Source organism: Mobula hypostoma, chromosome 5 (genome assembly GCF_963921235.1).
Source record: "Mobula hypostoma chromosome 5, sMobHyp1.1, whole genome shotgun sequence".
Classification (NCBI taxonomy): domain Eukaryota; kingdom Metazoa; phylum Chordata; class Chondrichthyes; order Myliobatiformes; family Myliobatidae; genus Mobula; species Mobula hypostoma.
Window position 1 is genome coordinate 163,473,095 of NC_086101.1, and position 27,195 is coordinate 163,500,289.

Here is a 27,195-nt window from a genome sequence, read left to right on the forward strand (position 1 = left end):
ATGGGTGCTATGTATTGCAAACAACAGGAGAAATCTGAGGGTGAGACTAAGGTTAAGGCAGCAGGGTGGAGGGACAACACCCATGGTTTTGCTGCAGTGGTCAGCATGCTGACTGAGTGCTGCCCTCTATCATGTTAGAGAGCTGAGATGGAGAGGAGTAGAGATGATGTCCTGGACATGGCAGCCACTCTGGTAAGTAAGGTAAGGATTCCCAAACTGGAAGCCAGTAAGGGAATGGCTTGTTGGATTTTGCTGTTTGCTTTGAAAACTGCATTTGACATGTATAGAGTAGCAGAGCAAAAGTTGTCTGCCGTAATGACAGAATTGGAATCGTGGAGCAGCAAAATCTTACTTCAGCTGAATCAGCTAGGACAGCCCCTGAATGAGCTGACAAGGTTACGTCCCAGCAAGCCACCCTAGCGTGTAAGTGACTTAGAGCATAGCAGGAGCATTGGGCAAAGGTGAGTGATCAGCAGCCTGACCCTATCAAAGTGAGGGCAGCAATGGGTAAAGGATGGGACCCCGACAGCTGGGATGGCAATATCTGATATGGCGCTGATAGTCAGCGTGGTGACGGCCCTGAAGATCTCCCACTGAGATCTGAGCAGTACGTCACTCGTGAGGACCTGGCAGTACAAGCTCACACGGTAGCAGTGCTGGCCAAATTGGGGAAGTTCACATTTGGCATCTTAACAGCAACTGTTTTAGTGGGGCTAGCTCAGCGGTCGCCCCTTACAACACTGCCATCAAGTGCCCTGGTTTGTGTGATATAGTACCTAACAGCAGGAGGACATACAGGAGGGTGTCTCAGACACCCAAGCAGAGTTATTAAAACAAGGTGTGATCAAACACGCAACATTTGAGTTTAATTATCCCGGCCAGTAAAGAAGCCCAACAGCAGCAGCAGGAGCAGGATGACAGATGATTATCGCCAGTTCAATAAACACTCCCCTCCGTTAACTGCTGCTGTCCCCGACATGAGTGACCTTAGTGGGAACAACGTCACGGGGAGATGAGAGACGGTATGCTGTGATAGATCTGGCCAACACATTCTTTTCCATTCACCTGGTGCCAGAGTCCTGGGATCCAGTGAACTTCACAATGGGAGGCAGACAGTACACCTTTACCAGATTGCCTCACGGATGAGTGCATAGCCCTACCCTGTGGCTTGGACTGATAGCGCGAGACCTCGATGTACGTGCTCTCCCACCTGATATTCAGGTAGTTCGCTACATCAATGGCGTCATGCTAAAAGGATCCACTGAGGAAGAGACAGCTGAGGCCCTGGACATACTAGTAAGCCACAAGATGGAGAGAAGATGGGTGGTGAATCCGTAGAAAATACAGGGGCCAACTCAGACAGTCTAGTGGGTCTCAGGATATCAAGTCATTCCAGATAAAATACGGAATAAGGTAACTGAGATGGCTACCCCACCAATAAGCAAGAGACCGTAAGGATCCTGGGGCTACTGGGATACTGGAGGCGGCATATACCACACCTAACTGTCCTGTCACAACCCTTATAGAAAGTAATTGGGAAGAAAGCAACTTTTGAACGAGGTCCAGTGCAGCGACAGGCATACAAGGCCTGTAAGGAAGGAATAGCCCAGGCCCTGCCTGACACACGCCCTTTGAAAGACAGCTGCTGGCCTGCTACTGGGCTTTGGTGGAGGCGGAGGGGAGCGAGGCAGTCATGTGACCTGACCTCCCCATTATGACATGGTTCGTGGTTGCTGTCAGGGAGCCCCGCTAACGTCGAGGAGAGCGCAGCAGGCCTCTGGTGCAGGGGTTCCCAACCTGGAGTCCATGGACCTCTTGCTTAGTGGCATTGGTCCATGGCATAAAAGAGGTTGAAAACCCCTGCTCTAATGTGAGGTGGAAGTGGCCCCCCACGCCAGTGCCTCTTTCTCCTGTTCCTTGCGGTGTTCCATATGAAGAGTTGCTGAAGCGGACAAGCACCGCGCCTGGCTTACGGATGGCTCCAGTCGCTGGAAAGCCACTGCCCACGGATGGGGAGCTGCCCAGATGAACCCAGTGTCAAGTGCAGATCTGCAGCGGCAGGGGGAGGGCAGTTCGGCCAACTAGGTGAGCTGGTAGCAGTCACATTACCGCTGCGGTACAAAATGAGTTAGCTGCAAACACACAAACACACACACCCACACCCACACACACACACACACAGACACACACACACACACACACACACACACACACACACACACACACACACTGCCTCATGGGCGGCTGCGAATGGAATGCCAGTGCAGAGATCAGGGTGGCATAACAAAGCTGGCAGTTACAGGGAAAGCCTTTGTGGGGACAAACACTTTGGGAAATGAGCTGGGAAGCAGCCCAACGAATGAAGATCACTGTTTTCCATGTAGACACTCAACAGAAAGATGCTTTGCCTTTAGTAGTTAAGTGGACCGGTTAATCCAGGTAAATCAGGTCAACACCCATGCGATGCAACAATGGGTACATCATGTGGCTGGTCATTTGGGAGCACATGGCATGGTCAAATAGGCTAAACAACAAGATATACAACTAACAGGAGACATGACAAAAGCAGTTATTACTGCGTGTGATACTTGTTAGCACTCCCTGAGAAGCCGACAGCCAACGTTAAAAGGGATAGGTGAGAAGATGGTCCGGCCCAGGAATAGCTGATTGATTACATCGGACACCTGCCACAGCAGCAATGATTTAAATATTTGCTTACCATGGTTTGTTAATGGAAATTTCTTGCACAAAACCTGACCAAGATCACACACTGAAGGGACTGCAGAAGTTGACTGGTTGTTAAGTAGACCCTTGAGAAATACAGTCAGATAATGGGTCTCACTTCTCGGGGTAAGCTGTGAAAGACTGGGCTGCCAGCAGAGGAATTCATTGGCTATACCACATACCCTATTACCCTCAAGCATCAGGGCTAATCGAAAGAATGAATGCACTTTTAAAACAATAGATTTGTGTTTTGACATCAGCTCACACCTTACAGGGATGGTTGACTGTACCATGCCAAGCCTTCTACAATTTAAACAACAGACCTTTACCCCAAGGATCACCGATGGCCAGGATGATTAAGTAGAGCCTAGAGCCAGAGGAGGAAACAGGCACTGAAGAAAGGGCTCCCACAATGAGAGGTAAATATGGGTGCACATTTGAAATTCTCCGGTCTGCAAGGGGCAGATTGTAGCAAATGGAGACAGTAACACTTACTGAGTATCAGTACAAGGGACAGAACATCTTGTGTTTGAATAGTGAGAAAATGGCCAAACCAGAATGATTTAACTTTTTGTAAGACTGATAATAAAGGATACTTGGTTTTCTCCCATGTGAAATAACAGCCTGGAATTAATCTTATGGACGGCATGGACTTTCCCCTGAGCAAAGATCACTGTTTGAACTGTGAAAAAGAACAGCTATAGAAAAAGAAAACATCCACATTACAACGATGTCACCCACACATCTGTGAAATTTAACCTTGATAATTACGTTCGGATTTGCATTATTCAAAATAAAGTTTGGGACTGAGGAATAGTGGACATGAACAAATCATATCAGTTGTCATTAAGATATAGTTTACTTTAGCTTACTGCTTATGCAGAATTATCAGATTATTATAATAATCCTATTGCTTAATTATATTATGATAATTCTAGCTAACTTGTATTTACCATAAGTTTTATATAATGTACCAAAGAGGAATCAAGGGGTGGAGTGTAAGAAATAAGTTAAATGTGTTTCCTCCTTGGTTTATGCTAAAATTAAATGGAAGCCTGTAAGGCAAAGTTCTGTTAGTTTGGAGAGGGATTGTCTTGAGAAAGTACAAGAGAACCAGTCCACAGCGATGTTTTGAGGAAGTTGCGGGAGTACAAGTCTATAGCCATAACAGTGGAAAATGATGAAAACATGTTTTTCACAGGAAGGAAGGGTCATTGTGCAGGAGCAGGTACCAAATGCTTGGAAAAATACCCGTGTAAGGGGTCTTGAAGGGTATAAAAGGGGCACTTTCTTTGTGCAAGAGGAGAGGGTTCCGTCCTAGTCAAGGTCATGTCTGGTGACTTGTGTTAAGATAGGGGACAGTGCATCGAGAGAGTCAGTGTATGTTGAGCCAGAGTTAGACTTCGACTTGGGGGAGAGAAAACGAGAGAGAAAAAACAGGCTGCACGTGAGGTTGTCAGATCTGCGGACCCCTCCAGATCGGCTCGCTTAGTGGATGATAAGCATTATTTTGATTCTGTACTGCTACAGAGATTTATTTTTCCTTTTGTATTGTGTGTATGCTAGTTCTAATAAAGTGTTTCCTTGTGGCCTTGGACACGTGCGTCATCTCCTTTGTTTGAGAATACATATGCAAATATGCTGAGCTGAACCAGGAAAGAACACATAATGAATTTTAAAATAATTTTCCTTTACAGAGACACAGAAGTGGAATGAACAGTTCATTGATTTTTAATAAGAACTGTACAGAACTAAAGAAAAATAATAAACGCGAGGCCAACAGGGTCGCTAACTAAAACTCTCAAACTAACACGTCACTCTGGCTCAGAAGCAGTAGTTTAATACTAAATTAATACCACACCATTACAGTGTAAATCTAAACTGTAATCCTCTTTCCTGACTAAGGAAAGTATGGGGCGTTACCGTCACTGTGCTTTGGCCAGGACTCAACAAGTCTGAAACAAGAGGAAGGCGATTCAACACAACCACCAAGAAACCCGAATTGGTTGGAGTATGCATTCTCACAAGCATGACCGCCATCCCCTTCCAGCTGCCCGCCTGCAAGGGCGCCAGGACTCCACAGCAGGGTCCATGGCTGCGATAGGGGCCCCTCCCTAGGCGCAGTTCCGGAGGTGCCAGAGACCTGTACCCACTGGAAGTCCAGTGAGGGACTTGTTCAGGATGTCATAAGCTGGAACCCAAGGACATTCCTTTGGGCCGTACCAAGGTACTGGATCCTACTGCACACCAGGGTGCACAGCACAGAATAGACCAGGGACCCAGCCACGAAGCAGGGCGGAAAGGAAAGGGGAATGACTGTATCAAGGGGGGAGGAAGTCACCAGCTTAAGCTGCGAAACATGGAACACTGGGTCAATCTTCACAGATGATGTTATGTGCAGTCTATATGAGACTCTTTTGATAGCCTTCCCCACTACAAATGGTCCCACATAATGCAGGCCCAGAGCACTCTCAAAGGAAGATCTCTAGACACCAGTCAGACCTTTTCCTCTGGCTTGCGAGACCTCACCCGTCAGCAGAGCCAACCAACATGCAGCATATTACTTCTGAGCGCACTGGAGAGAAGCCCTGGCCAACTGATCAGCAGCAGGAACTCCCACATTAATCTCTTCATCAGAGATGTAGCAGGCAGCCGTTGATCCCAGAAGATCATGGGCTTAGGCCTCTGGTGTCCGCTCCAGGGAGCAAGCCTGGGTGGGAAGAACTGGCTATTGCCCATGCAGAGGGTACCCCCTCTCCACGTCACTGATGTAGTCCAAGGGAAGGGCAAGCACCAATACTGCTTGGCACCAGTGTCGTCGCAGAGGTTGACAGAATGAAGTTCTACACAACATCAAACTCCTTCAGGGACCCCAAATCTGGATTTCATCCTTGCGGTTTACTTCCGAAGCCTTTCCCATGGGTGGGTATGGTGCAAGGCAGTGGAGGTTTAAAATCAGAGTTTCCCTTCTCCTCGGCAGGCTGCCATCCAAGGGTGATGAGCCCCACCTGCCCGAAGCAACTGGTTTTGAGGCGTAAGTTGTCTACCTTTGCTCCTTCACTTGTCAGTAGAAACAGTTCTGCTGGGCCTAGTAGCTAAGTCACACATGAATGCCAAGAGCTGGACTTGGTTATCAGAGGCTGTTAGAGTCGCACGACATTTGGAGCACTTTATAGGTAGTGGGATCTTATCCCCACTACCACCCCGGCTATGACAACCTTAGGGAACAGCAGTGGCATTCAAAGGGTGACATGCCAGTGGAGGGACACCTGGAGATTATTGTGGGCAACCTCTACCCAATCCAGCTGGGAAATTCACGTTGTGCGGTTGGAAGAGACAAGGCAGCGCAGGGTTGTCTGCAGCTCCTGATTCACTCTCTCAGTCTGGCCATTAGATTGAGGGTGGAGACCAGGTGAGAGACTGGCTGTGGCTCCCAGAAGAGAACAGAAAGCCTTCCAAAAATACAACATAAACTGTGGTCCTCGATCAGGTACCCGAATGGTAGTGTCCCCATCCTACGGAGGCAGACCAGTGATGAAATCTACCAAGAGGTGGGACAGGGTTGGTGAGGCACAGGCAGCAGGCAGAGCACTGATGTAATGTCTAGTTCTTGCACAAGTGGGACAGGTAGAGACGAAGTCACGGACATCTTGAGACATAGATGGCCAGCAACATCAATTTAATAAATTCCAGCGTCCATCGAATCCCCAGATGGTTAGAGTGACCTCACTCCAACACTCTGGAGTGCACAATTGCAGAGACAAACAGCCAGTTGGGAAGCCAACCATTGGGCAGCCTTCACCTCTGTTCCTATTGCCAAATTACAGGAGCTACTTTGCACGATCAAGGAAGAATAGACTCTGGGTTGGCATTGTCCTCAGCGATGTCAAACTGGCAGGTGAGAACATCGGCTCCAGTATTCTTGCTGCCATGATGGTAGGTGAGCATGAAATTAAACCAGGTGAAGAAAATAGTTCAACGGGCTTGATGAGAGTTGAGTCTCTTGGCATCACAAATGTAGGCAAGGTTCTTATGGTCTGCCCATACCATACCAGAAAGGTGAGCCAGAGATGGCATGACTCCAGGACCTCCTTGACAGCCAGAAATTCTTAGTTCCTGACATCATATTTCCAATCAGCAGGAGTCAAGCGACAGGAAAGCAAAGCACAGGGGTGCAGCCAATTATCTACTGGGAGAGTACAGCTCCAATTCCAACATCTGATGCATCAACCTCTACAATGGATGGATGGAATAGGTTTGGAATTTGCAGCACTGGGGGAGTGGTGAAGTGTCACTTCAACCCAGAGAATGCCTGGTCTGCTTCACATGTCCATAGGAATTCTGCTTAGGTCTTCTTGGTGAGTGCACTTGTGTGAACCACAATGGAAATGAAGTTTCGGATGAAGCTGCGATAAAAGTTTGCAAACCCCATGAAGCATCTGTTTGACCATAGATGCGTTGGGTCACTCTATAACTGCCTAATTAGTATACAGGCTCATTTGAACACTGAGGAGGTAACCCAAGTATGACACCTGCAGTTTCTAAAATTCACACTGGCTTGGCATAAAGCTTCATCCCAAGGAGCCAGCTGAGAAACCTCCAGACATGCTGGACGTGTTTCTGGTGAGAGCGGGAATAGATAAGAATGTTGTCCAAATACACAAAAACAAACTGATTCAACATGCTCCAAGCACATCCTTTTCCAGGGTGAGGGTGTTGGCCAGACTAAAGGGCAGCATTAGGTGCCCAGTGCAGGTGTTGAATGCTGTCTTCCACTCATTTCCCCACCCCTTCACCGATGCAAACTAGGTTGTAAGCATTGCACAGATCTATCTTGGAGAGTATGGTTGCTTCCTGCAGAGAGGCAATTTATTGAATGCCTTTGAGATGCCTACATGAGGAAAGGCTATCTTAGATTGGGTGTTGTGTAATAATCTAGATTTTATTAGGGATCTTAAGGTAAAGGATCCATTAGGAGGCAGTGATCATAATATGATTGAATTCCACCCCCCACCCCCAGTACTGCAATTTGAGAGGGAGAAGCATAAGTCACATGTATCAATATCACAGTGGAATCAAGGGAATTATAGAGGCATGAGACAGGAGCTTGCCCAGGTGGATTGGAGGCTGATACCAGCGGGGAAGACAGCAGAGCAGAGGTGGCTGAAGTTTCTGGGAATAGTTCACAAGATGCAGGATAGATATGTTCCATGGAAGAAGTGGTTCTCAAATGGCAGTGTAGGCAACCGTGGCTGACAAGGGAAGGTAAGGACTGCATAAAAGCCAAGGAAAGGGCATATAAGGTAGCAAAGGTAAGTGGGAAGTTGGATGATTGGGAAGTTTTAAAAATCCAACAAAAGGCGACTAAAAAAGCTATAAGAAGGGAAAAGATGAAATATGAGGGCAAACTGGCCAATGATATAAAGCAGGACACTAAAAGCTTTTTCAGTTATATAAAGAGTAAAATGGAGGTGAGAGTTGATATTGGACCACTGGAAAATGATACCGGTGAGGTAGTAATGGGGAACAAAGAAATGGTGGATGAACTTAATAAGTACTTTGCATCAGTCTTCACTGTGGAAGACACCAGCCTGAGGTCCGTGAGGTCCGTGAGTGTCAGGGAGCAGGAGTGAGATACATTGCTATTACAAAGGAAAAAGTGCTAGGCAAACTGAAATGCCTTAAAGTGGATAAGCCACCTGGGCCAGATGGACTACATTCAGAGTCCTGAGAGAGATTGCTGAAGAGATAGCAGATACATTGGTTATGATCTTTCAGTAATCATTTGATTCTGGCATGGTTCCAGAGGACTGGAAAATTGCAAATGTCACTCCATTCTTTAAGAAGGGAGGAAGGCAAAAGAAAGGAAATTACGGGCCAGTTAGCCTAACCTCAGTGGGTGGGAAAGTTTTGGAGTCCATTATAAAGGATGAAGTTTCAGGGTACTTGGAGACTAATGATATAATAAGTCAAAGTCAGTGTGGTTTATGTCATGGGAAATTTTGCCTGACAAATTTGTTAAGAGTTCTTCAAGGAAGTAACAAGCAGAGAGGACAAAGGTGAGGCAGTGGATGTTATTTACTTCGACAGTAATTCTTTGCTCTACTGTGAATGCCCACAAGGAAATGAATCTCGGGGTAGTATATGGTGGCATATGTGTACTTTGACAGTAAATTTACTTTGAATTTTGAGCATTGAATTAATGCATATTGCCTGTTTTTGGTGCCCTAGGCTCTGGCATGTCCTCTTTATTTTCTCTGAGATTTGAAAACTTTTATTCAACATCTCCTTCATGGTGTCACTATCAAATTGTGTTGGATTACTTCCTGGTGAAGCAGTCTGGGACTTCTTTTTCACTGAATTTTCCAGCTGTCAGTTGCTGTATTGCCTGTACCTGGTGAGCTGTGCCTCAGAGAGAAAGGGGAGCCGTGGAGAGGAAATGGGCACGGTGTTTAATTAACAGGCTATTTTAGAATGCGTGATACCTTTGAACAGTTCGACGTCCCAGAGAGAGACAGAAAGGAAGGAAAAAAGTACATCCAACAAGGGGATTAAGACACCTGCTGCAGGAGCCAATAGGAACAATAACAAACGCTGATAACTTGGTTCTTTCGCAGTAGACTGAGGAAAAAAAAAGTAGTGGCCTCTTAAAAGCGCGAATTATTTCATGAAGGAATACCGCTAATTGGTAAATTAGTGGTAATAGGAAAGCGGGGCTCGATTTTCGAAATCCCGTTAAAGTGTGCTGTGTAGTATGGTTCCTGTTTACATAAAAGTGGCCAGGCCCTGTTGGAGAACAGCTCTCCCGATCACACCGTCTGTAGAGAGACGGGAAGTAACCGGAGGTGACCCTCACGGGTGGCATCGCCACATGCGGCCAATAAACGAGCACTTAATTCAGTACCTTGGGAGGGCTGTTGTTTTTTCCTTTTGTATCCCGCCGGCCGAAGTTTTTTTTAATCTTATTATTGGCTGATGGAATAGGTGTGTTTAAAAAGATATTTCAGCTATAAATTCAGCCGAGAAATACCAGCTAGTCCACTGCCTTTCGCCCGCTTGATCCTTGTTGTCTTTCCAACAGAAGGTAATCATGCCCTTGTTTAGTTTTCTGGTTATTCGGCTGTTCTGATGTAATGTATGTACATGGATTTTTAAGGGGGAAAAGTTTCTGATCGAAGTTGCCGAGTTGAGTGACAGTGCGCTCGTTTTTTTTTCCCGCGTTATGCAATGACTGCGGTGATCATACACACTTGGGCTGTGGATGGAATTCTGTGGCCAGTACAGGATTTCACCCAGCGACACGGGATTGCCAGCTCGTGTCTATGTGCCATTTAGCCGAATCACTTTGCATCTGTATTCTGCTTGAGACAGAGAGAGGGAGGGGGAGAGTTATTCTAAGGTTTAGACTTTGTCTTGTTCCTCAGAACTCTGCCACCATGCCATCCCAATTGGAAGGGGCTATGGACTCGCTCATCCAAGTCTTCCATAAGTACTCTGGCAAGGAGGGGGACAAGTACAAGCTCAACAAAGGCGAACTCAAGGACCTTCTGCACCATGAGCTGCAACATTTCTTGGCGGTAAGAAACATGGCGAAGGGGAAAAGGACGGATTGAATTCCACAGAGCGACAGAATCTTTCTCTTCCGTTCTGGCGGAGAGCCTTCGACCTGAAACAATAACCCCGCTTCTCCTTCCACAGATGCTGCCTGACCAGATGGATGTTTCCATCATTTTATTCATCTTTTCTTACTCTATTTTCTGAGTGTCTCGGTCAGCAGTACATGACTTTTCCCGGCTTCACCTTGTGGAGAAAATTACTGGTGTTGCGCAGTTGTGTCAAACCTCGGAGTGTTATTTTAAGGAAATTAGGTATCGGTAATAAGATCTACACTCTTATCCTTAAACATTTCACCTCCATCAGGATTTAGATAGGATAAGTAAAGGGAAACTTTGGATCTTCAGATGCTGGAAATCCAAGCAACGCATACAAAATGCTGGAGGAACTAAGTAGGCCAGGCAGCATCTGTGGAAAAGGGAAACCAGTCGACCTTTCAAGCCAAGACCCTTTTTCACCGTGTGTGTTGCTTAAAGAGAAATTGTTGCCACTACGAGAGAGAGTCTCTCATTCAGCAACAGGTTTACATTTTTTTGGACAAAAGATATGGTATGGATTGAGGATTGCTCTTCACACGGAGAGTGGTTGTGATTTGCAGCCACTCTGTAGGGCAGTGGGAACAAAATCAATGGAGACTGTTAAAAGGGAACAATGGACACAAGGTAAACACACACACACACACACACACACACACACACACACACACACACACACACACACACACACACACACACGTCTGTGAGGAAAGAGTAAGGAATGGGACAGATGTGTTACTTTATTAACAACCGGCATTAGATAGGGTGAATAACCTGTGCTGTAACAATGTAAATGTGACTAAAATGTATTATAGAATCTTGACTATAGGCCTTTCAATCCATCATAGTTGTGATAGCTCTTTAGAACAGTTTCCCCTTCAGTTCCATCCCCCTGCTCTTTCCCAAAAGAGCAGGAAACACTTTTTCTCTCACTATACTTTCATACTTTCCATCATACTTTCAGGCAGTGTGGTCTAAATAATGCTTGTAAAAACTTCATCATCCCTTTAGTTATATTAGTGCAAGAGATAGTATTAATATAGCAAGAAATATTATTGAGTTCGATTAGCACTAGGAATTTCAAGAGTTTGACTTTGTTACAAAGCAATATGAGATCCACTACTAAAGAATTAGACATTATCTTGAAAAGCAATTTGGATACTAATACAGGCAAAACGTAAATCTTTGCTGCCAGAACAACTGAGCTAAACTTTAACTCAATTACTGTTTTGGTCCGTGTTTGTTTTCTAAATCCAGACCGGGAAGATTTGAGGCAAAACCTGTATGAATGTATAAATCCATTTAAGACAACACGAGATAAGTACAGTTAGAGAAAGGAACATAAGGACTTAATGGTGGAGTGAAATGAAAGAAGGTGGAAGAAAACTTGAAACAAAGCACAATGTCAAGTATGGGTCTGTTAGAGGAAGTGGTGTATTCCTGTTTTGAAAAATACTACACAATTCTGTGTAATTTTCAACTGTAGAGATTAATGTCTCAGCTTGGCACAAGCTGACAACCCCTTCCTCACTGAAGAGATTTTCATGGGGTGACTTTATCACAAACGGGAACGTGTAAAAAAAACTCAAACCTATTTGCAAACCCGTGCATTGCAGACTATTTAGTTTCAAATGTCAATGTTCCTTGACTGATCCTGCGGATCACAGAACCTGCTTCTTCCTTTCGTTCTGTATCACGTCAATTTGTAACTGTAGCGGCATAGATTTAAACTAAGTAGTAGAACGTTTAGAAGGGCTGAGTGAAATCTTTCACTCAGAATGTGATTAAGGGCTGGAATTCACTAACCAAAAGGACGGTAGAGGCAGAAACCACCATCATGGTTAAAAAATTGCTTGAACGTGTTCTTGTAAAGCCATGGAGCTCAGGATCTGGAAGCTAACATCAGGGTTAGGGTCAGATCTAAGGATCTCCAAGGAACTTTTTTTTACCACTGTCTTCAAAGAATTGTCCATGGTTCAATGATAGAAATTAACATTTAATCCCCAGAAGGATTGCACAGGTGCATAATCCAAAAGAAATCATTGGTTTCCGTCACTTTGATTTTTTTTTGCTTAACGCAGGAAGGTGGATGTCATTTCTTGGCGGGGGGTGGTATTTTCCATTACAGACTCCCTGTGTGAGCATCAAGTCTTAGTGGGGTCAGGGAGAGTGAAATCTATTGCGGCACACATCCAAATTATGTCCTTTATCCTGACCTCTGAAGGGCACTCTCTGCTGCAGTGGTATGCCATTTTTTTCTACCAAGCATTATGTTTGAATAATGTTGATGATTAATGGGCTTCATTAGAACATTAATGCTCAGAGGGATTTTTATTTAACCATCAGATGAACGTTACAGATAATAGATAACATGTATTATGCACCTATATACTTTTACAAAATTTGCTTATAAATATTAGGTTTGGTATATGAAACAGGCACTGCAAGTGACGTTGCTAGTCAATGTTGCTAATTGAATGATTGCAATGGTGGTGGCATGGCTGTCGATCAAATTGTGCTTGATTCCCCAAGGTATATTTTTATTGCTGGTTTTGTGATACGTCAAATACACTTAAGGTGTTATACAGTATCTTCAAATTCATCATTGTCTTTCTACAAAAAGCTTCCCATTCTTAAAAAAATCGAAGGAACAGTTCATAGTGTGATACTGTTTTCCAAGCATACAATTTTATAAAATATCAAGGCTTGTTACCATATTCTGTTGATCAATTAGTCAAGCCAATCAAAATTGATTTACTCCATTACAGAAATCAACATTTCAATGCTTAAAACAAAAATAATAAAAACACACAAGTTGCAATAAAATTAAGATACTAAATTGTAATATATTGTAATTCAATCAAGAATCTAAAGGCCTTTAGCACTCCCAAACCCACAGATTTGCATATGATATTTTTGCTGTATCCAAATCTGTTTGAACATGTATCATGTGCTGAAGTTCTCTGTATGTCAGTAAACTCTGATGCTCAGTGGGAGCAAAGATTGCTGCAGTAAAATATCCCAGGCTATCAGGAACCCACAGTTACACAAGCTGCACATTATAGCGTTTGCTCTGACGAGATCTCCAAGATTTCCCTAGTACATCACAGTCAGATCTAAGGATCTCCAAGGAACATGGTAATTGGTAACTGGTAATTAGTAATTGGTTGGTAAGTGGTTTATTATCGTCACATGTACTGAGGTACAGTGGAAAGTTTTTGTTTGCATGCCATCCAGGCAAATTATTCCATAGAAAAATACAACTGAGGTCAAAAAGGAAAAAAATACCGAATGTGTTAGTTACAGAGAAGGTGCAGTGTAGATAAATGAAGTGCAAGAGTTTTGATGGGGAGAGCCCAGAGCACATCCTTATGCTGTTTACTACGAATAAGTCTGTGACTGTGTTAACTTTCTGAATGGCTTACACCTGCAGACTGTTAAGTATCATTTAATTCACTGCTAGGGACGGTGTTATACATTGGCTATATCAATACACTAACTATGAATCTTTTTATTGACATCCAGTGGAGAAGGCTGAGGGAGATGCAATTGCAGGGGATAATGGGAGATGGATGGAATAGAAATAAAAGTAGTGATTTTATGGCTCTGAGATCAAGACCACTTGCAACCACTTGGTTGTAAAGTAATTTATGACCAGGACGTAATAATATTGGGGTTAGGAAAGGAGGAAAAAGAGAAGGCATTCAGACACTCACTCCTGTCCTGCATTGAATTAGGCCATAACTGACAAATCCATATGTCCTACTGGAATTCATATATTTGCCAATTATAACACAAGTGAATCAGAGGTCCATAAGAAATAGAATCTTGTATCATAGTAGATATACATAGCAAGAGGATTCGAGTACAGGAGCAGGGAGGTACTACTGCAGTTGTACAAGGCCTTGGTGAGACCACACCTGGAGTATTGTGTGCAGTTTTGGTCCCCTAATCTGAGGAAAGACATTCTTGCCATAGAGGGAGTACAAAGAAGGTTCACCAGATTGACTCCTGGGATGGCAGGACTTTCATATGATGAAAGACTGGATCGGCTAGGCTTAGACTCTCTGGAATTTAGAAGATTGAGGGGGGATCTGATTGAAACGTATAAAATTCTAAAGGGATTGGACAGGCTAGATGCAGGAAGATTGTTCCCGATATTGGGGAAGTCCAGAACAAGGGGTCACAGTTTGAGGATAAAGGGGAAGCCTTTTAGGACTGAGATGAGGAAAAACTTCTTCACACAGAGAGTGGTGAATCTGTGGAATTCTCTGCCACAGGAAACTGTTGAGGCCAGTTCATTGGCTATATTTAAGAGGGAGTTAGATATGGCCCTTGTGGCTGAAGGGATCGGGGGGTATGGAGGGAAGGCTAGTACAGGGTTCTGAGTTGGATGATCAGCCATAATCGTACTGAATGGTGGTGCAGGCTCGAAGGGACGAATGGCCTACTCCTGCACCTATTTTCTATGTTTCTATATTGATCACAATGAAAGAAAATATTACTACCTTTGCATCAATGGAATCCCAGCTGTAAAAAGGCCATCTTTCCTGCCCATCTCCTCCTTCTGGTGCCCCTCCTCCTTCCCATTCTTCCACGGTCCACTGTCCTCTCCTATTAGATCCTATCTTCTCCAGTTCTTTACCTCTTCCACCTATCCCTTTCCAGCTTTTTATTTCATCCCTGCTTCCCTAACCACTCACCTTACCATCAGCATTTTTTGTGTTGCTCGAGATTTCCAGCATCTGCAGAATCTGTGTTTTATGATGTGCCACTGACAGATGTGGTCTTTTACCATATAGCATATGTGGTACCATATAGCATATGAAGGCAAATTACAATGAGCCAGAACGTGCTCTCTAACACTGCCTGCACTAAGCATCTCGGCTCATCTCACTTTGCAATACTTCTTAAGCGTAGAAATACTGCACTGGTCACATTTTCATGTGGGATTTAAAATTCAAAACTGAATCTAAGATAACATCCAGTCTGTTACTTCTGATTTTACAAGGGGAGCCAAGTTCCCAAGTTTATCAAGAAGTATATCTCTTTTGGCTTTGGGACTAGCCAGAAGTATTTAAGTTTTATCTTCATTTCATTTTAGAAACTTATTGCTCATGCATTTGTTTATTGCAGCCATACCAGAAGTCAGAGAAGATAGATTGTTATTATCATCAGGCTCAAATGAGATAAATAATTGTGTGTCATCTACAACTGTAGAAATCAGGCTTATGCTCTCAGGGGAGTATGTATAAGGCAACCAAGACAGATTCCCTGAGCAACACCACAAAGTGCATCATATATCTTAGAAAACTGGTCTCTAAGACAGACAAAAAAATTTCTCTCTAGGATATAAGGCATTACAGAGAGGCTAACTCAGTTCTCAAAGCAATCTACGAGAATGTTGTGGTCCATTGTGTTGAAGGCAGCACTTAGATCTAGAAGAATCTGAACTGAGGCTCTGTTTGCATCGGTGCTAAGCCTAAAGTCACTGATGGTTTTGGTAAGGGCCGTCTCCGTGCTGTGGTTTGCTCTAAAACCTGACTGAAACTTTTCTAAAATATTTTTTCTCATTCATGAAGTTGTTGAGTTGGTCGAAAGTGACTTTCTGAAGAATCTAGCCCAGGAAGAGAAGATTTGATATAGGCCTGTAGTTAGCTAGTACCTCACTATCATGGAACACTATGATGGAAATAAAAGCAAAAAAAAAGTGAAACTGAAAGTTTGTAAATAATTATAGCTGGTTAGATTCACTCGAAAGGGGATGTATGAAAATCTGGAAAAGTGGTGAAAGCTTAAGTAATCCAAAAGTCTGGTAGAAGAAAGGGAGAACTGACAAGAGCAGTGTGGACCATTGTAGATAGGAGCACATTGAATGCATAACTTCATAAGTACAATTAGATCCACTGGTACTCCACCAGCATTTAACATGAAGAAAATATACTGAAGGTGCTCTGGTGAAGGTCATGAATTATTGTTAAGCACAGACAGCCACATGCTGCCTAGCAGAAAGACAAGAAGCAGAAAGGTCTGGATCCCCTTGAGCTTCATTGGTGTTGATGGTCAAAGACTGAGAAGCTCCAACTCGCAATGGAATGACGTAACCTTACGGGATACAAAGACCTATGGTCAGTAAAATGATATTCAACCAGCTTGTCTAATTTAGATTCCCTGGTATAGAATAGACTGCAAGGTGCACAGAGTTTATTTTACAAGACATTTCCATTCTGTTCAAAAGCTGTAATCTGTGAACTCGGAAATCTTTGATAAATCTATTGCTTGTTTTCCCTCCACATTGCTTGATCTCGCATTTTATCCTTGTTAACTTTGACATTCTCTCCTCTGCACATTGCATTATTTTGTTATCTATTTGCGGCTGCCCTCTCATCTTCTGCTGTGAATGAACAGGCCCACTTAAATGCCTTCTGCCTGTGTTACTTCCAGCTCACTGCCCTATAATAACTTGTGGTTATAGATAGAATGTAATAGAATGGTGATAGTGACAACAGCGATCCAGTGGTTGGACTAATGACCTGGGAAAATGATTCAAGTCCCAACATGGCAGATAAATAATTTAATTCAATTAAAAGCTATAATTAGTAATGAAGACAATTGAAATACTGGATTGTCGTTGAACCTAGCCAGTTAACTAACATCCTTCAGCGTTAGAAGTATGCTGTCCTTATCCACTCTGGCCTGTTTTTCTTTATTTATCTGACAACCAAAAATATGACTCTTTGACTTTCCATTTTCCTCGAACATTGGTTAACAAAGCCGTTTTATTCAAGGCATATTGGGAACGGACAAATAGATTTTGGCTTTGCCAGCTGAACTCACCTCCCATGAAGTAATAAATGAAGGCACCACATTTAAAATTTCCATTTCATTTTTCAGATCCTACCATAGCCCAGACCCTGCATGTCATTAACATCAGTTCCATTGTTATATCTCTCCAATCTGCATTTCCTTTAGTTCTGGCTTCAGTGTATCCCAAATTTTAATTGCTTATTAATTGGCAACTCTGCCTTTCTTCGGGAATTCCTGCCCTAAATCAGTCTGTTGCTTCTTTCCTGCTTTGATGCTCCTTAAAGATCTAAGGCTTTTTTTGCATTCCTTAATATCTCACTATGCAGCTTAGTGTCACATTTTGATCAGTAGCAAAATAAAAAAAAATGCAGCCAGTCATAGATTTTTGGTGTTGGTTATGTTCTCTTGAAATTTATTGCAGTCCACCAAATGTTTGCTAATTACCCCAGTTTTATTTCATCAACAAACTTTGATAACAAGATTCCAAGTTCAAAGTAAATTTACTATCCAAGTATGTATATCTTACTATATAGAACATAGAACAGTCCAGGCCCATCAGCTCATGACATTGTCACGATCCTTTAACGTACTCCAAGGATCAATCTAACCCTTCCTTCCCACATAAACCTCATTTTTTTCTTTCATCCATGTGCCTCCCTAAGAGGTTCTTAAGTGTCCCTATTGTACCTGCCTCTATCACCACCCCAGGAGTGCATTCCATGCACCTAATACCGTAAAGTTATGTCCCCTTGTATTAGCCGTTGCCTTCCTGGAAAATAGTCTCTGGCTGTCCACTTGATCTATGCCTCATTTCATATTGTACACCTCTATCAGGTCCCCACTCATCCTCCTTCTCTCCAAAGAAATCAGTGAAAAGCCCAAGCTCACTCTCTTGAAAATTATTTTCTTGCAGGCATTTACAAAAGAAATACAATAGAATTTCATGAAAAACTCTGCATAAGCAGACAAAGATTGGCAAACATCCAATGTGCAAAAGAAGAAAAACTGTGTAAATAAATTATACCAAGATCAAGAGTTATAAAGAGTTCTTGAAAGTGAGTCTGTAGGTCATAGAATCAGTTTAGAGAAGTGGAGACTGAACTTGTGAAAACATAAGATCATAAGACATGGGAGAAGAATTAGGCCTCTTGGCCCATTGAGTCTGCTCCACCATTTCTTCACAGCTGATTTATTATCCCTCTCAAACCCATTTTCCTGCCTCCACCCTGTAACCTTTGACACCCTGACTAATCAAGACTCTATCAACCTCTGCTTTAAATATACACAAGGACTCGGCCTCCACAGCCGTCTGTGGCAATCAGTTCCACAGATTCACTATTCTCTGGCTAAAAAAAAAAATTCCTCCTCATCTCTGTTCTAAATGGATGTCCCTCTATTCTGAAGCTGTGCCTCTGATCCACCATAGTAAATATCCTCTTCACATCCACTCTATCTTTGCCTTTCAATATTCAATAGGTTTTAATAAGATCACCCTTCATTCTTCTAAATTCCAGAGCCATCACAAACTCTACATATGATAACCCTTATGTTCCTGGAATTGTTCTCATGAACTTCCTCTGGACCCTTTCCAATACCAGCATATCTCTTCTTAGATAAGGGGCCCAAAACTGCTCACAATACTCCAAGTGCGGTCTGACCAGTGCTTTATGAAGTCTCAGCATCACATCTACACAGTTTCAGCAGCTTTAAGCAACTTACTTCCAGTCTCTCAGAAATAAATTTTCTGACTCGTGTTTCTCATTTCTAATCATAACAATTTACTGTAGTGCTTTTTTTTTATTCTGATCTATGTGTTTCTACTTTACTCCTTATATTCTATAAGTTTTGTTATTACAAAAGTATCTCTTGTGCAACATCTTACTGAGTTATTTGACAATTTATTACATGATGTCCACTCACACACGTGAAAATTATCCCGGTTTATTTATTTGTTGGGATACAGCGCGGAATAGGTTTTTCCGGCCCATTGGGCCACGCCACCAGCTACCTCTGATTTAACCCTTGCCTAATCATGGGATAATTTACAATCACCAATTAGCCTTCCAGTCGATGGACTGTGGGAGGAAATCGGAGCACCGGAGGAAATCCACGCTGTCACGGGGAGAACGTAGAAATTCCTTGCAAGTAGAGGCAGGAACTGAACCTGGGTCACCAAAAGCAATGTTGATTTCTGTATCAATTAGTTGCAATTAATTGCAGTAAACAATTACTGGTTACATTCAACCATGGATAAGCAAAACAGCATGTTATCTATCAGTTCTGAACCTTCTGTAATGTTCCTCTGACGTACAACCATACCCTGTGAGGGATACTAACCGAATCCTGAGAAAAATGATATAAATAAATAACCTTAATTTTTAATAATATTTCTCCAGTGTTTCAGCTAATTAATTGCTGAAGATAAGTTTGAGATGGGAGTATTCCATTTTTGTGAATCACTGGATATTTGGTTATACATTTTAGAAGTTACAAATGAAATGACTGGTTCATGCGTCTGAGTGTTAGGTGTTCTGTTTCCATCCCTTTTGTTGGATGACCAGCAGAGGTAATGGCATACTGCTGCTACTCAAGCTGAGGGTTTTCAGGTGTACATTCCTTGCTGCTGAGCAGCTTGTATTTGGAAATACTGCACTGCTACTTCGCTGGGTCAAAGTCCTCGAACCTCCAATCCAATATCACCATAGGACTAGCTTTGCAACCTGGAATGGAATGGTTGGTGAACATGTTTCAAAGGCACTTCATCATCACGGGAAAGAATGAATTGCAATGATAGCGATCAATCCCAACAGCTTTTAGTTATTTTCTCCATATGCGTTAAAAGCCGAGAAAATCTACAGGTGCTGGAAATTCAGGCAACACACTCAAAATGCTGGAGGAACTCAGCAGGCCAGGCAGCATCTATGGAAAACAGTAAACATAAGATTCTGCCTGGCCTGCTGAGTTCCTGCAGCATTTTGTGTTGCTAATGTTTTAGTTGTACCAGGCAAATTTGGGTTTTTAAAGTTTAAATCCAATAAAGTGAACTATTGATTAGTTCTGAAAGGTTTATTTCCTATTTAGCTCTCAATGGAATTATCTTGGATTTATCTTCAGCTGCAAAGTTGTACATTTAATCTTTATAAGTGAAGGTAAAGCATTAGTCCATATGAATGCCTGCAGGGGTGAATCAGTTTCTGCTGTGCCAGATCTCATCATAGAGTCATAGAACACTACAACACAGAAACAAGCCCTTTGGCCCATCATAGTTTTTACTGAACCATTAATCTCCCTCGTCCCATTAGTCTGCCTGGTCCCATTTTGCCTGCACCCAGAGCATAGCCCTCCATCCATGTTCCTATCTAAATTTCTCCTAAATGTTAAAATCAACCCCACATTCACCACTTGCACTGGCAGTTCATTCTATACTGTCACTATCCTCTGAGTGAAGAAGTTCCCCCTCATGCTCACCTTAAATATTTCACCTTTGACACTTAACACATGTCCTCTAGTTGTAGTCTCATCCAACCTCAGTGAAAAAAGCCTGCTTGCATTTACCCTATCTATACCCCTCAGAATTTGGATACCTCTATCAAATCTCCCTTCAATCTTATAAATTCTAGAGAATAAAGTCCTAACCTATTCAATCTTTCCCTATAACTCAGGTCCCCAGGTTCCGGCAACATCCTTGTAAATTTTCTCTGCATTATTTCAATCTTATTTGCATCTTTCCTTTAGGTAGGTGACCAAAACTGGGCACAATACTCCAAATTAGGCCTCACTCACATTTTATAACATTTCAACATAACATCCTAACTTATATACTCAATACATTGACTTAATGAAGGCCAATGTGCCAAAAGTTTTTATTAATGATCCACTTGTGACACCACTTTCAAGGAATTATGGACATGTATTCCCAGATCTTCCTGTTCTACCACACTCCACAGTGTCCTAATGCTTACCTAGTATGGTTGGTCCAACCAACTTGTCCGCATTCAATTTCATCTGCCATTTTTCCAGCCAGTCCAGATCCCACTGCAAGCTTTCATTAATGGCAGCAGATTGACAAAATCCTTTGGGAAATGCATAATTAGTGAGAGAGTTAATTCTCCAAGGGTTTCTTCAGTCATCCAACCATCTTTCTATAGGTTATATCTGAAAACTGGGATAGCATCAACAGCAATTTAGCACTAGGAATTCTGGAGGCATGTTCTATAGGGAAAGTTAGCCAATTCACATGTGTATCGATCCAGAGAAGTAGAAAGTGACTGAGCTTCAAAAAACGGGCAGCACGGTGGCGTAGAGGTTAGCACGATGCTTTACAGTACCAGCAACATGGGTTCAATTCCCACCGCCGTCTGTAAGCTTTTACCTTCTCCTCGTGATGGAGTGGGTTTCTACCAGGTGCTCTCATTTCCTCCCACAGTACAAAGACATACCATTTGGTAGGTTGAGTGGTCATTGTAAATTGTCCTGTGGTTAGGCTTTGGTGAACTCAGGGGTTGCTGAGCAGCATGGTTCAAAGGGCTGGAAGGGCCTTATCTGCACTGTGTCTCAATAAATGAATAAATAAATGTTAAAATCTAAAAAAACTGAAGATGCCAGAAGACTGAAACCAGAGTAGAAAATGCTAGAAACACCCAGCAGCTCAAGTAGCATCTCTGGGAGCAGAAAAAGAGTTAAAGAGTCAGATCAAAGATCATTCATCAGAGCTAATAAAGCTCTCAAGGAGCAAATCAATAAAAGCCTGGGCTTTATGGCCTGTTAATGCTGGGGATTAGTGGACCTGGTCTCCATATGAGCTTTGAATAAATTGTTGTTCCAGTTAAAGATTCCAATTTCCATATCTGGTGTTGTTTACTTCTCCCTTTACTGTCAGTGTGTGATGTACGGTGGGTTTGCCGAGGGCCACGTAGTGAAGCAGCTAACAGAGCTACTTCCTCACAGCTCCAGCCACTGGGCTCAACCCTGACATCCGATGTTATTGGTGTGGAATTCGCTCCTGTGACCAAGTGGATTTCTTCAAAGTGCTCCCCTGTCCTCACACATCCCACAGAAGTTTGGGGTGGTGGATTAATTGTCCACTATAACTTGCTCCCAACGTGTTGGTGGGTGATAGAATCTGGGGGAAGCTGACAGGAATGTCGAGAGAACAAAGTGGATTCCTGTAAAGGGAAGGTACATCACATCCGGAGTTTCTCCGGTTAGCGGATGCTTTCCCTCCATGCCTCTCTGACGTGGTGGGGAACCGCATATGAGGCAAGTTACATCAGTGGTTTACCATTGCCCTCAGCAGGGTGAGTTTCCAAAGAGATCACCAGCTCGTAACCCAGCACAGATGGAAAGCGTGCAGGGGAGCCGGCTGGATTCAAACTCAGGACCTTTCGTCCCGAAGTACGGCACTGATGCCACTAGGATTATTAAAAATGGGTGCTCGATGGTCAGTACAGGTTCAGAGATTGGAAGGGCTTGTTTTTATGTTGCATGACTCAATAACTGAGGGCTTAGAATTCAAAATCCCTGCCCCATTCTCCCCTTCTCCCTCAGAATTTCAACTGTCAAATAAATGGCTATAGCAGATAGCTGATTGAATTGTGATTTTCAGGTGGAAGTTAACTTCTGGAAAAAAAATTTTCAGATGTTTTAAAATGAAATATCCAAATAAATAAACTCAAATATGTATTATTTTACGAACTGAAATACATTACAATAATTGCATGCAGTGATACAATATACGTGTTGGAAGCAGGATCTTGTTATAACATCTGTATTGGTCTCTAACCCCACTAATAGCTCAGAGGTAGGTGTGAGATCAGCTGAATTAAAAGTAGCCTAACGTAACTAATTTAAATGAATAGTTTCTATTTTTGAGGAGATTAAAGGCAGATAAGGATGAGTCAGTATCAGCGAATGAGTAAAATGGCATGTCATTGGAGTTGAGTGTCAACACAAACATTTTCCTGCCACTTAGGTTTTTTTTAGATGCTAAACAACGCACTACACATTTCATGCATTTTCTATTATAAATTTTATTGGCGATGATAGCAGACAAAGGCTCAATCTGTTTGTATAGCAATATTCCCTTATTCTAACAGCTGAAATACAGTCAGCTCCAGGGTTTAATGGCAGCTGCTGATAGATTCTGGTCAGTGCAAAATATTTCAAATCTTGCGTCAAGGTGGCAAAGTTTAGGGACATTATTCAAGTAAACCTCATCAACTTCTTTACTGTTCATTCTAAATTCCAGCACCTAGGGAAGAATCATAGGAGGGAAATTAATACTACCAAATGTATCTACAACCAGTGTAGCCTACTTATTATCAGCAGAAATATCTATCACTGAAGGAAATAAACTTTCACACAATTCAGCTTGTTTGAATGCCCAGAAAACTGGGGGAAATGAAAACAGTTTAAGGTCGGCATATTTGAGTTTCTCTGAGGTGTACAATGAGCATTGTCAAGAACTAACAAGCCTATAATTGCAGCTCTCCAATTGTTCAAGTTCGTCTGAAAACTTCAAGTCATTCATAGTGGCAGAAGGTAACACCTAATTCACTGGAAGTAATCTTAACTTAAACAAATGGACTACTTCTCACCAATGATACTTAACCTCTGGTTAATATGGGGCTGAATGTAAGATGGGGTTATGATCCTGATCTTAACTTTGCCTGCTGGTTGGTTTAAGTTCAAATGATCCCCGTGGCTTCTGCTAACACATAGTCCCAATATTCAATTAATCAATCTAAGACTGACAATTTTCAATTCCAGAAAAAATAATTTGTTGCAAAATGTTTATGAGCTAATATGTAAACCAAAAGCACAATTGATATATCTACACAAATCAGTAATGGAAGTACAGCTTTACGGAGGGAATGGTAAATACATGTGATTAAATAATTCTATTATTTCAGTAAATCACTTTTATCACCAGAACTATTATTTGTTCAAAACTGATGCATATTTTGGTAGCCTGTTGTGGTAGCCCATTATGGTAGCTTTATCATTTTATTTTAAGTTTTAATTTCCATTTTGTTTTTGTTCCTCTCCATGCCTTGTGGTACACTAGGTGGCAGTCTTTGCCATTTCCTTAGTATTTGTCTATTTTTTATGAGGCCGGGTTGCTATCTCAATGCTCAAATCAGCACAGATGGAAAGCATGCAAGGAGTGGGCCAGATTCGAACCCAGGACAACTCACCTCCATGTCTGGTGTGGACACCAGCTGACCATTTTCCATGTTACATAGAGCTAAAGAAACATTAATTCATTCATATCCTATCTTTGGGAATACTTGTGACATTTAATGATATATGAGTTTATCGCTGGTGACTAACAATACCCTACCATTGAAATGTATGTGTAAACTTTCATAGAAGTTTTATTATTTATTTTTTCACTCTGTGCTACTATGATCAATTTTTAAATAATCAGCTGTATTTTCTGGGTCGTTGGATAACTTTTGAATAAATGGCAATTCTATTTCGTGGTATTTTAATAATGTAATGCCTATTATGCTAAATGACTAATCAGTTTTTCTTTCCAGGCTCAGAAGGATCCATCACTAGTGGACAATATCATGAAAGATCTCGATTCCAATAGAGACAATGAGGTGGATTTCAATGAATTTGTTATTTTAGTTGCTGCTCTAACTGTTGCCTGCAATGACTTCTTTCAGGAGACACTTCGAAAAAAAGCACAGGCCAAATAGAACTTAAAATATATTCAACAGGCATCTTAGTAAATTCCATACTAAAAATGATAACTTAGCCTGCCACTTTCCCCATATAGAACTGTTGTAACTTATACTGCATGTGCATACATTTTGTAAGTATATATAATTTGCTTGAAATGCAATAAAATTCCTAAAGATATTCAAATGCTTTTCACAAAATTATCTCACCTCTATATTGTCAAAGAACTCTCCTTGTTAAGCTTCATGTCTATTACTGTTTTCCCACACTTCAACCAGGATGGACAATGTAACCTGTTTTGAAATACTGTATATTGCCGTGACCAGAGTGAGTTTGCAGCTTTCAAAGCAGTTTGCAGTTTACTTACAAAAGAAAAATAACAAATAGATTCAGGAATATTTTGCCTCTTGTAACCACTCTGCTATTCAATCATACTGAGGTCGAAGGACAATAGCTCATATCTCAGTTAGCAATAAAATTTGCATGTAAAATATAGCACAAATGGTTACAGCTACTAATTAAAATATATATATTAAAGTAGTTTTTCATCTTCTTAACTAGGGGATAAAGTCAAATGGTTTATAGAGTTATGAAGTTAAATTCTGTAAACATATTAAGTTAATATTTATTAAAGCATAGCATAAACTGAGAGGCTTACAAACTGGCATATGCATTAAGGATCACAATTTGAATCTTGATACCAGAATATAGTTTGCAAGGTTTTCAATGTATTTGTACTAGACTGAGTCCAGGGATACACAAATACTTTTAAATTAGTAGATATTGACAGATTTAAGCAACACTGCCTTGTATCCTTTGTCCAAAAAAACTGTAACCTCCTTCTGTTTCCTTCTATTTTTTTCTCTATATAGTTTATTCAAAAAAGGCTGAACTTCTCATGAACTCTGGGGAGTAGTAGTTCCGCACATCTCCAGTAAACACCTAGGTTATAATGTTGGTTGCATTGTTCCCCGACAGATCAAATGTTCTGAGAATGAACCCCTCCATTAAGCAGAGTGACTTTAATCATGTGAAGTTTAACTGAGACCTAAATCCACATATGAAGACCCATTTTCTTACAAGTTGTACTCTGTTGTCTCTTCTGGTAGGTAATAACCCCAGTCAATGATTGACCTTAATATAACACCTTAAGTGATGAAATTAATGATAGCTAATCTTGGTTTTTCCTACTGAACAATATTGCCCACGGCAGCTGAAGGGCAGTTGTCTATTGAATAAGTAACATTATGAATCTGTGACTCAAATAGAGACTCTTTGTCACATTTTATCTGACAAATAGTAACCCTAAGAATATCGGTAGTTCACTGCATTGTCAGTGTGCTTAATTACTAGTGCAGGAATTAAATACTTAATCTTCTGAATTAGTAATAAATGTATTACTGAGTAAGCAAAAGAAGTACTTAAGATGACTTCCATGTTTCTCACCAGTTATAATTGGCAATCCTGAAATATATCTTCTGAATCAAATTTTAAATTGATGGGAATACTTCGTCACAAATGGTAATCACTGTATTCTGAATTGACTCACAGAGCTCCAAAAATTAGTAATTGAAATTCTAACTCTAAGAGAAGGAAATACTAAATCATGTAGGGAAAATCATAATAGTTATGCATAAATCTAAAGTGAGAGGCCATGATAATTGCCTCTACTATGAAGCGCTTAATGGCTCAACTACATGGCACAAATGAGGGTTGGAATAAACTAGCCAATATTGACAAACTGCCATAATTGCAAAATTAAAATGAGCAATATGTTGAAGAGATAGCAAAACATTTGTGTAAGTGTAAAAAAATACCTTTTACTTTAGAAAAAGATATGCACTCAAATTTGGTTGGTTTCCTGTGTGCCTGGAAATAAATCTATGGTATTATACTGGAAATAAATCTATGGTATTATGGTTAAGTAACAAACCATGTTTAACTCTAAATATAACTTAAACATTAGAATTATTCCTACTAAATGACATCCAATACAAACCAATTAATTTTATGATTCAAGCAAGTTACATCAGTGCTGTGTTAAATGTTTTTATGAATAACATTTTTGACCCTTTGTTTAATCATCAAAACAACCATTACACATTTTCAGGTGGCATTGATGATGGATAATATACACTTCTTGTACAATAGACTCCACTTATGTCTGTGCGTTGGTTCCAACTGGCCTATGATGTAACTGTTAAAAGCCTAGTTACTTCTCAAGCGTACCATTCCAAGAGTCATTTGTAAGCAAGCAAAGCACCAAGTAATTATAACTGTATATATGTAATTCATCCGAGTCATCGATAAAGAATGTCATATTTAA

At 41.5% G+C, this 27,195-nt stretch overlaps 1 protein-coding gene across 2 annotated transcripts; it reads left to right on the top strand.

The window, feature by feature from the left end:
• The first annotated feature begins 148 nt into the window (after positions 1-148).
• Positions 149-27,195, top strand: s100z (S100 calcium binding protein Z). 2 transcript variants are annotated; one of them, XM_063047682.1, is made up of 3 exons: positions 149-192; positions 10,149-10,301; positions 24,722-27,195. In XM_063047682.1, exons 1-3 carry the CDS (start codon positions 178-180, stop codon positions 24,884-24,886), a joined length of 333 nt encoding a protein of 110 aa, XP_062903752.1. In that variant the 5' UTR covers positions 149-177; the 3' UTR covers positions 24,887-27,195. The 2 variants fall into 2 exon arrangements, with proteins under 2 accessions (XP_062903752.1, XP_062903753.1); XM_063047683.1 differs by lacking the exon at positions 149-192 and adding an exon at positions 9,647-9,808.